The sequence below is a fragment of the Lathyrus oleraceus genome, chromosome 2, assembly GCF_024323335.1.
Source record: "Lathyrus oleraceus cultivar Zhongwan6 chromosome 2, CAAS_Psat_ZW6_1.0, whole genome shotgun sequence".
Lineage (NCBI taxonomy): Eukaryota > Viridiplantae > Streptophyta > Magnoliopsida > Fabales > Fabaceae > Lathyrus > Lathyrus oleraceus.
In genome coordinates this window covers 77,562,594-77,573,761 of record NC_066580.1, presented here as the reverse complement: position 1 = coordinate 77,573,761, position 11,168 = coordinate 77,562,594, and the positions used below count along the sequence as shown (strand labels likewise).

The 11,168-nt window shown below is 36.6% G+C and overlaps 1 protein-coding gene across 1 annotated transcript; it reads left to right on the top strand.

Moving 5' to 3' along the window:
• Nucleotides 1–387: 387 nt before the first annotated feature.
• Nucleotides 388–2,764, top strand: LOC127118208 (transcription factor DIVARICATA). The gene is made up of 2 exons (XM_051048365.1): nucleotides 388–1,337; nucleotides 2,178–2,764. The coding sequence occupies exons 1-2, from the start codon at nucleotides 940–942 to the stop codon at nucleotides 2,566–2,568; spliced, it is 789 nt and encodes a 262-aa protein (XP_050904322.1). The 5' UTR covers nucleotides 388–939; the 3' UTR covers nucleotides 2,569–2,764.
• The last annotated feature ends 8,404 nt before the right edge of the window (nucleotides 2,765–11,168 follow it).

The window sequence follows — 11,168 nt, the reverse complement described above, 5'->3', positions numbered from 1 at the left end:
AGGGAGAACAAAATTTATAATATAAATTTTGTAACAAGAGATATGAATATCTAAGAAATTCTTGTACTATTAAGGAACACCGAATTCTCAAAATTGTCTTTAAAAAGAGATAGATAGGACATTTTTCTTCTTCTTATTTTTAATCTTTCCTTTTTATTTTTTATATTTATACTCCTATTTAATTTTCCAAAAAAAGGAGAATAACAAGACAACCCACCAAATTAAGGTTAATTTGATACTTGCACGACATAACCATCACACCTTAAGATCAGTATGTGAATATAATAAACTCATACTTTACCTCAAAAAAGTTTGTGTATATTTTACTATATTTTTTTGTTCCATATCCTTATTTAAACTCTTCTTAATACTATAATTAATTAAGGACAAAACTTTGTCGTTAGTTTTAGCCTTATAGTTACAACCTAGTGTCACATTCTAATAATCAACCTTATTATCATCAAAATCAAATCCTTCTCCTTCTCCCTCTACTCTCTCAAATTCAATACTAAATTTTGTATATCAATACAAGTGTATATGTAACTATATGTTTGTAAATTGTAATGCAATAATTCCTATAATTCCTTCCTCATGAAGTAACGACAAAGTGAAATAGTTATATCAATCTTTTTCATACTTTGATTGAAAAGAATCTCTCTTTTTTCTCTATTGGATCTTCTTAGCTTTCTTCACCCTCTTCCTCTTTCTTCTATGTTCTTATATTTATGATTCTCAACTTTTTTTACTCTCACTTCATTATGATCACACTCACACATTAAAATTTTAACACACCATGGTTTTCATTAAGATTCTATATGATTCTAAAAGGTATGACTTTGATAGATTCTCAACTTTATCTTAATCATCACAAGTGAAACATTCTTACTAGTTCTATCAAACCTCTATAATTTTTTTTAAGTAGTATTTGTGATTGAAGTTATGGATGTTGAAACCCTTTATTCTCCTTATTTTGTGATGGATCCAAATTGGTTTGTTGAAGAGAGTCATAACACAGAATGGAGTAGAGAAGATAACAAGAAGTTTGAAAGTGCTCTTGCTATATATGATAAGGATACACCTGATAGATGGTTGAAGATTGCTGAGATGATTCCTGGTAAGACTGTTTTTGATGTGATTAAACAGTATAGGGAATTGGAAGAAGATGTGAGTGAAATCGAAGCCGGTAATGTTCCGATTCCCGGTTATCTTGCTTCTTCTTTCACCTTTGAAGTTGTTGAAAATCAGAACTATGATGGAAATAGAAGAAGACATGGAACTGTTCGAGGTTCTGATCATGAGAGGAAGAAGGGTGTTCCTTGGACCGAAGAAGAACACAGGCGAGTTTCATCAATCTTGAATCTTGAATCTATAATTGTTTCTTTGTTTTTCTCTTTTTTAAATCATAGAGGAAGAAAATATTTTAAAAAGTTGAAATAGTTATCGAAATTAGTAAAATTGGTCGTTAAATTTGTCGTCGCTAACACTTGGCAACGGAATTAGAGACGGATTTTTGCTTATTTCGGACGCTACTTCGACTCTCATTAATATTATTGATATTGAAATTTAGCCACTTTATAATGTATTATCCACTCAATTGTTCGTTTCATTTTTCTTGAATTTAAGTTTTTTAAGTTCTAAAATTTAATTCTGATTTTTGTCGATTTAGTGAGATATGTCGTCTCTAACACTTGGCGACAGAATTAGAGACGGATTTTGCATATTTCTGACGCTATTTCAACTCTCTTTAGTAATATTGATATTGAAATTTAGTCAATATATAATGTATTATTATTCACTTAATTGTTCGTTTCATCTTTCTTGAATTTCAGTTTTTTAAGTTCTAATTCAATTCCAAAAAACTTTTATATAGTTATTTTGTCCCTTTAATGAGATGTGTCGATTTTAAATGCAATCACAGTCGCGTTGAGATCATTGAGATTGTGAAAAATCGCAATCACACGCGTCTGTGATGCACGCTCAATTGTGATTGCACTACTTTTACAAAGGCATGTCAAAAACTTTGATGTCGCGGAAACTTTTTAAATGCTATAATTAACTTGATCATGAATTTGGATTCAATTTTGAACTTCATGCAAAAGCACAAACCAAATTACATGTTAAATGAAGTACTAGTTATTGATATTTGATTTGTTCGATTTCGATTCTGTAAACTACAGACGTTTTCTGATGGGACTTCTAAAATACGGCAAAGGCGATTGGAGAAACATCTCTCGCAATTTCGTCGTGACAAAGACTCCAACGCAAGTAGCAAGTCATGCACAAAAGTATTACATAAGGCAAAAGGTTTCTTCCGGAGGGAAAGATAAAAGAAGACCAAGCATTCATGATATAACAACTCTAAGCCTCACAGAATCTTCTGCATCAGATAAGAACAAGCAGAAAATGGGTTGGAGTAGTAATAGTCACTACAATGATGGATCACTTCAAGGGCAAGATCTCTATGACTGCTCTTTTCATGAATCTTATGCTAAGATGAAAATTCCCGGTTTCGCGACGGCTTCTAGAGACTTCAACAAAGGAGCTGTTTTTGGTATTCATGCTCTTTAATGTTGATGACATGAAGCTACTTGGTTCATGAACATCATGAAAGTTAAAAGTAGACTCCAATAATGTTTCAATCTTTAAATCTGAATTAGGAATGGACTTCTTTTGATGTTTTTTTCTCACTCTTTATCTTTTAACTATAATAGTGATGTCTATATGATTGTGATTATGTCTATCTTTTGAAGAACCAATTGTATCATATATGTCCATTGAAGCATAATAAGTCTCAAAAGCAATATGACAAACATCACTAATAATAAAATAAACTCTATGATTAACACATTAAACATGTAATTTGCTTATAATAAGAAGTAACTACTTAAATTTGGATTTTCCGCGATCAGAATTTCAATAATCATCGTTCACAATTGTTAAATAAAGATCAGATAACACGTATTTCATGTTATATTTTAAATTTAAATTAATAAAGTCAGTATACGGATCGTCTGATCTTCATCCAACCATCAAAATCTTATGATAAAATACGACAAAAAAGTTTAACAACAAGTTTAGTGCAAAATATTATCGTAATAACCTAATTATATCAACAATTTTTCTGGTTTATCATATCAACCCCTAACCCCTAGGTTAAGTCCAAAGTACAAAAAATAATATACCTCAAATTCAAAATAGGCTTATTAGATATTTGATATTCCAAAATTGAAAAAAAAAATGAAAATATAAGCACTTCCACTGAAAAATATATATGTTGAGCAGCCAGGTCATTCACTCATGTGGCTGACTCATATAAGCACTTCCACTGAAAATTATGAGAAGCATAAGTTACAGTAAGGTTTTTTCTATGTCAATGAAAATGTTATTAATCATTTGTTTTCTTTTGAGTGCAATATGGACAAGTTGACCATGTTTGTTTGTTTTAAAAAAAAAAAACAGAATCACTTTTTTAGTAGAATCTGAGTTTGCATTCCACTTAGTTAGAATCACATGCTTCATTGGGTCAGAAATATTGGCAGATTCACGTAAGCATATGCCAATATGGTTCACACAATATCACATTTAATTTCTTTTATCAATATCTGATTCTCAACCAATCCAACTTTGTCCTTTGATATTTTTTTTTGCATTTTTGAAGTAGCTTTTGTGTGGTGGCAGCACTGTTGCGTCAGCTAGTGTTTTTTCTTTTACTCTTTATTAGTCTTGTGAAGCATCATGCTTTATTTTGATTCTTTGTTTTACTAGACAATCCAATAGAATGTTGCATATGCAATGTCCACAATTTTGTTTGTGTGAATTGTGGAAGACTATTAGTAGGAATAAAGAATGTAAATTCACCACTTCCTAACTGTTAACTGTTCTTTGATATAGAGAAGACTAATATGCGATTGATTTGTTTAATAACTCATTTTATATTTTAAGGTTAAATATATGACAACTTTTGCAATGTAACGTTTTTTTAAATGAATTTTGTTTATTCCCTCTTTTTAATGTGAAAATTCTCTATTTATAGTGCACTATTTGCTGATGTGATTTATCTATGTGTCATTTAATTTAATTTATTTTTTTATTATTTTTTTAAAAAAATTTTATTACAACGAGGGTTAATGAAAATTCGCTCACATTGCAGAGGATAAAATCTTTTTCTTCTGTTTTCATGATAAATAAGTTGTCAAAGTAATAGAAAACCACTGCATCCATTCAAGCAAATATCCCTACATAACCCTAATAACCTCCATGATAAACTTCGCTTGAGGCACTGCTGAGAGTGACGACTATTGATTATTTGTGTGTTGTTTTTGGTTGGATGACGATTCTTTTTGTGAATCAACCTTCTTCTAAGTTGGAACTCTTTGAACTTCTTTCGCTTCCTATTAGTTTTACTCTGTTTGAATGGCTTATGGAAGAATCCTGTAGATGAATGCATTTCCTTATGGAATGTTGAAATTGTCTAATATTGAAATTAAATATCATTGTGGTGAATGAATTGGTGGATATGTATGGGAAAGTTAGGAAAATGGAGGATGCATGCCATGTGTTTGATGGAATGGTTGTGAGAAGTGTTTTGTCAGAATTATGCAGTATCTTTGCGTGCGTGTATCTATACTTTTACTATTGTTGTTCTGGTTCTATTTACTATTTGAAATTCTGGTGTAGTCAGATTTCAGATGTTCTACTCAAAGTCATGACATCTGATCTAACATTGTACCTAGTACAGCAAGACAGTTAGTACACTCTGTACTCATATGCACACGCTCACAGATGTCACGACATCTCATTCTATGTCACCCTAGAATGAAGGAACATCTAGTTATGTGCATTAGGTCGAAAGACTCAACAGAGGTTAATCCTAGCACTTGCTCCTGTTATTTTCTTCCACAGTTGTAAGCACGATGTCTTAACATTGGTTTGGACATCATCTGTTACATTATTCAGTGTGTTTGTCTTTTACTTGTCTTTCCTGAATTAAAGGTTGAACACGTTAATCTAATTTCCACTTATTAGATTGCTAACAACTAGGCTAGTTGTTAGGTTCATTAATTGTAGGTTAGTAGTTGGTTTCCTGGATTTTAGCTCAGCTGTTGAATCCCTGAAGAATAGCCTGAGAAAAATACTATACCAGAAAAACTGATCTTCCTACACTTTAGCACATGCTGTAAGGAATGAATGTCACAACATTCAGTTTGACAGTCAGAACATATACAGCATGCTGATTCTGTTATGTTCCTAAACACACCAGACTGTGCTAAATTTGCTGTACTGTAAAAGACCAACCAGTCTCTAATTCAGTATCAATATACATGAACAACTGTCTAGACATCCAGTTTGACAGTTTCACAATGATCCTTTGGCCAGGTCTGTTTTCCTCTTGAAAACCAGACTTACATATATACTGAACTGAAGCATAAAAGCCAACTTACCTATTATTCAGTATATGCTGTCAATGATGAATGTCAAGACATTCAGTTTGACATTCAACCAGAAGGCTGTGTACCAGGTCAGTTATCATCTGGAATACCAGCTGTGTTATGGCAGAAGGATTATAACATACAGAAGGAAAAACAAACACAGGAAATTGTTAACCCAGTTCAGTCCAACACGACCTACATCTGGGGGCTACCAAGCCAGGAAGAAGATCCACTATTAGTAGTATCAATTCAGAGTTAAACTCACCCGTTTACAACTCATCACTTAATCCCTACCCAATGCAATCTATACCTAGGAACTCCTAGATAGAAACCTCCAGTTTCCATTCCTATCACTACAAATCCAATGTAATGTTCAAACACCTTGAACTTGCTTCACAGCTTCATTCAAGAACAAAATCACTCTTGCCTACAGGCTTTGAGTTACAAATACTCTCAGCTTTTAACACTGAGAACCATATGGTAACCTTCCCACAGGTTGGGAGGTTTACCTCACACACACCCCTAAAAGTTCATTCTAAGAGGCTTACAAAAACTAGGTTACAATCAGCTATTTATAACCTAATCACCCAACTGGATTTGGGCCTTCAGAAATCGCAGCAGACTTGTTCTTTGCTGTTACAACTTCAGCAGAAAAATTCTGCTACAAACAAGGTCTTCAAGTTCCTAAGCTCTCTCCATATATATCTCCATATTTAGAGCCTATATATATTCTGATTTAGTCTTCAAGACCTCCACAAGGGAGTTAGGATATTCACCAGATATCCTTGCTGACCCCAGAAAATATACTGAATTAATTAATTCAGTTTACTACACATGTGCGATGTCACAGACCTGATGTCGTGACATCGTACATGACATGTTGGTCCAGATGTTGAATTTCTTCAACCCAACATATTAAAACAACAGAGATGATTACATTATTTGTTTTCTAAAATTAATGCCAATCCTAAGGAATTAACAATCTCCCCCTTTGGCAAATTTTAGCTAAAACAAATAAACAATACACTGGACAAAACATCCCAATTTGGGAATGCTCTTCATCTCTGTCATTGGCTCCACCACCACAAACACCAAAGTTGGTGTACATGGGGAAGAAGAGGGACAAGACTCAGTTGTATCAGAACCCTTCCCCTCAACCGGAGAGCTTCCTGAAGAATATGTAATGCTGAGTACATAGACAATGTAACTCAGATCACAAGGCACAACTGTCTTCTTAACTCAGATCACAAGACACAAGTGGTATACCCAGTTGGTGGATTTTGTGTCTGACCCCAATTTTCTGTTTGCTACCACAGTGATCTGCTTGCTTCTGATACATTCTCAACCCCAGGACTATATTTCTCTCCCCCTTTTTAGCTAAACATTTGTAAAGGCACCCCTCACAAAACCAGATCCAGGCGCAGCTTGCCCAGACCTTAACATACCCCATGATTCTGAGAATGGAGTGTTTCTCTTGTGAGAAGAAGAGGGCCATTACATCCTTTAAATAGTCCAGCCCGTGCTTAGGAATTTCCGGTAGAAATAAATGCTTGGTCAAGATGCATTTATTTTTGCTGAGAAACAGTCAGAGAATCACCAACAAAATCTCAGACTATCTTTGAATACCTTTTATAGCTCTTGACTGTTTCTTTTCCAAAACAGCCGTTCCAGTGCATGGAGACTATTCCATATATGCAGTCAGACACGTTGCACGCGATGTCTTAACATTCTACGCGGCTTTTCCCTGCTTTCTGCCAGTATTCAACATTTCCCAAGACCCTTGTCATACCTCCAGTAGAGACTTGACATCTGGCACTGCTATAGCCAAGTTCCCACACTTCAGCAGATGGTTACTCCCCCTGTACCACACAGCTGTCGCACTCAGGCTTATTCTGATGTATCATAATTGGACACATCACCTCCATATTTCTTCATGACTGTAGGATTCAGAGGGAAATCACACCATTGTCCAGGGCAATGTCATGACATCCGGTCAGACATTCTTCTGCTCACTCAGCCTTGACATACATCACAGCATCCTGATAACTAACAAGATGCCATACCCAGTTATCTGAGAGCACAGAGACCACAAGTTTGGTGATTACTTGCAGCACACGGACAACCTCCCCCTGTCATGGACAACCTACTCTCTTGGAGGTCACACATGATCATATCCAACACCCCAAGGTTGGACCTTCACATACTTCCTGATTCAAAGAGATTCCAGACCATTTGATGAATGGAAAACATAAGACGCATCTTCATGTCTTCAAGAGCACACCCTCTGTTCAACCCTCTTGGCTGACCACATCCACACTCTGTGTCAATCTCTCTTCTAACTAGAACAGAAGATCACTTCACAAGATGTTTTAACATCAGCTGGGACATCCTTCACAACATACCAGAGACCACCATTTGATAATCTTCAGATATCACTGAGTCACCATCTTGATCCAGACGAACCCAGGCACATATTGGGACATATACACTCTCATCCCATTACCAGAGACAGTCTTCCATAGATAGCTCAGAGCTCCTACCACAAGCTCCAAGGGATGAATAGAAGACACCTCCTTTTGTCTTCAACTTAATACTTTTCTGCTCAAAAGTAATTTGTCTCAGACTTTCCTCAAGAATAACCAGCTGCCTTATGTTGATTATCTTGATTCTTCGAACTCACTTCTGAGATAGACCAAATGCCACTGGTTGGTTACCTCCTTCATGAATTCTCATATGAAAAGGTCAAATGCTGCCCTTTTGACCTCCCCAAGTTTATCAGACTTCTCCCAAAGATATTCTGACCTTCCAAGTGAGATTTGAACTTCAATATTTGAACTGTCCAGTCTACACCCCTGTAGATCCATCTATCTCAAGTTGATGTGCCACTTCACCAACTAAGAATCTGATGTTAAACCAAATGTCACAACATTGTGTTTAGACATCTAGCTGTTGAATTCAGCTCCTTCTTCTGCCACTTGAAAGAACTTCCTCCCTTCACAGAACAAGAGTTCAATGTTCTCATAGACTTGATTGTGGAACCAAGTTTGAGTAAACCACCTCCATCCTGCAGGTTCGCAGTTAAGTCATCCAAGCTCACACCTTGATGAATTCCTGCTTCTTCTCCAAAGACATCAGACACTCTGATGCATGAGTCTTCAGAAGGATCAGTTAGAAACTATCCCTTCAGCTATGCCAAGGATTCCTCTTCCTAAAGCAAGGCTGTTTCCATGATGTTAAGCAAGCTGCCACTTGTTCTTAACTTCATAGTGTGCATTAGCCAATGCACTTCCTTACCTAGATCAGGAATAAGCTGATCCAAGTAACCACCATCAAGACTATGATGTCTTCTTCTTCTTGTACACATCGAGGCTGAACATGTTTCTTGCCAGGAAACCTTTTCAGAGATCATAAGCTTTTGCTGCCACCAAAGGGATAGATCATAAGCCAATGTACTATCCTTCCTGTGATTCTTCACAGGGTCTTGAAGAAGAGATGTCCCAACATCTTTAAGAACATCAGTTGTCTTGAGCTCCAAGGATAATCAATTAAATACTTGTATTTGGCACAAGTAGACATTGATCTTAAATCCTTTCCCAATTTTCCTTTCAGATACTACCACCATAAGAATACTTTGAAAATACTCTTCTAGTGTCAACATCTTCTGCTTGCAAGCACCTCAGCAGTCTTGAGACTCTTTCCAGATTAGATTCATCCTTAGGAATGAGAGAGATGAATCCTTCCTTGCAACTGTGTCACTCAACACCCAGAACCCATGTGACACAGGTCAACAGCCAACCAGACCCTAGGCTGACCAAACTTGAGGAGGTTAACCAAAACTCCCCCTCAAATTAACAATCATGGAAGCTTCACACCAATATCCATGCATTGTACACACATGTCTCAACATGACATACACTATCCCTTACCAGTGACAACTAACTCCTCCAATCACACCAATCGGACTACAGCTGACCACAAGTACTAGCGAGACAAACAACACCAGTCAATAGTAGATATGCATTGCCAGAGCATATTACCTCAACCAACCTCTGAATCTTCATATTCTCACTCCTTGAAAGAACTGCCACTTTTGAACGTGGTGTTTGAATAACAAGATTCATGGTTCCAATCCTCTCAAATGATACAGCAATCAGGTTATCCCATTATTGACTGCTAACATCCAAGGGACTTGTCTTCCAACGTAGTACTTCAGGGACCAACTTTCCAACCCTGATCAATCTGCAGGAATATGCCAAACAGCAAGAGATTGCACAATGTCACATCTCAACCAGCTCAACTTATAGAGATCAGACTTCTAAAGGTGACCTTCTTGAGCACACACACAGTTGACCCTACCCTTGTCAACTGAGCACACACAGATGTCTCCTCTTCCAGGTCAGGAGTAGGTTCCAAACAAAAGTATCCCTTTGTTTGACACCTAAAACATCTGATCTTCAACCAGCAGCTGCATACTTGTTGAACACCATGTTCTACCATCACATAGAACATTGGTTCCACCTCCTTGGAACAATCTTTCCTTGAAATTCTTCAAGGTCTTTGACATCTTCAGTAGATTATGATGAAGTCTTGAATACAGCAGCCTTTCATCCACATGAGGGGAAACTACATCAGAGTTTGAGTTTTGCCAGGTATTATGCAGCGGAAATCATAATACAACTCAACCAATGAACACACACTTCATCAGATCAGCCTCCAAGAACATACCAAGTTTGAATATGATTCAAAACTTGCACAGCTGTCCCACACAGAGGCCAATTGCCAACCTCCAGAGACAGGTACACACCATTCCTGTCATGAACAGTCCATCCACCTACTTCAAGGGACCATTCAGGGAATTACAGAACCTTACACTGGTTCCAGCATCAGTACTAACATAACTCCTTGCACGCTACCAGAAAGTATCACCCATGGATCTCATCCAGAAGTAGAACAGGATGCCTGCTCTGATACCAATTGAAATTCTGGTGTAGTCAGATTTCAGATGTTCTACTCAAAGTCATGACATCTGATCTAACATTGTACCTAGTACAGCAAGACAGTTAGTACACTCTGTACTCATATGCACACGCTCACAGATGTCACGACATCTCATTCTATGTCACCCTAGAATGAAGGAACATCTAGTTATGTGCATTAGGTCGAAAGACTCAACAGAGGTTAATCCTAGTACTTGCTCCTGTTGTTTTCTTCCACAGTTGTAAGCACGATGTCTTAACATTGGTTTGGACATCATCTGTTACATTATTCAGTGTGTTTGTCTTTTACTTGTCTTTCCTGAATTAAAGGTTGAACACGTTAATCTAATTTCCACTTATTAGATTGCTAACAACTAGGCTAGTTGTTAGGTTCATTAATTGTAGGTTAGTAGTTGGTTTCCTGGATTTTAGCTCAGCTGTTGAATCCCTGAAGAATAGCCTGAGAAAAATACTATACCAGAAAAACTGATCTTCCTACACTTTAGCACATGCTGTAAGGAATGAATGTCACAACATTCAGTTTGACAGTCAGAACATATACAACATGCTGATTCTGTTATGTTCCTAAACACACCAGACTGTGCTAAATTTGCTGTACTGTAAAAGACCAACCAGTCTCTAATTCAGTATCAGCATACATGAACAACTGTCTAGACATCCAGTTTGACAGTTTCACAATGATCCTTTGGCCAGGTCTGTTTTCCTCTTGAAAACCAGACTTACATATATACTGAACTGAAGC

Bases quoted from the DNA above. Each gene is read 5' to 3' on its own strand.
- LOC127118208 (XM_051048365.1), top strand. From the start codon at position 940: ATGGATGTTGAAACCCTTTATTCTCCTTATTTTGTGATGGATCCAAAT. The intron at 1,338-2,177 runs GCGAGTTTCATC...TGTAAACTACAG, and splicing joins TGGACCGAAGAAGAACACAG to ACGTTTTCTGATGGGACTTC.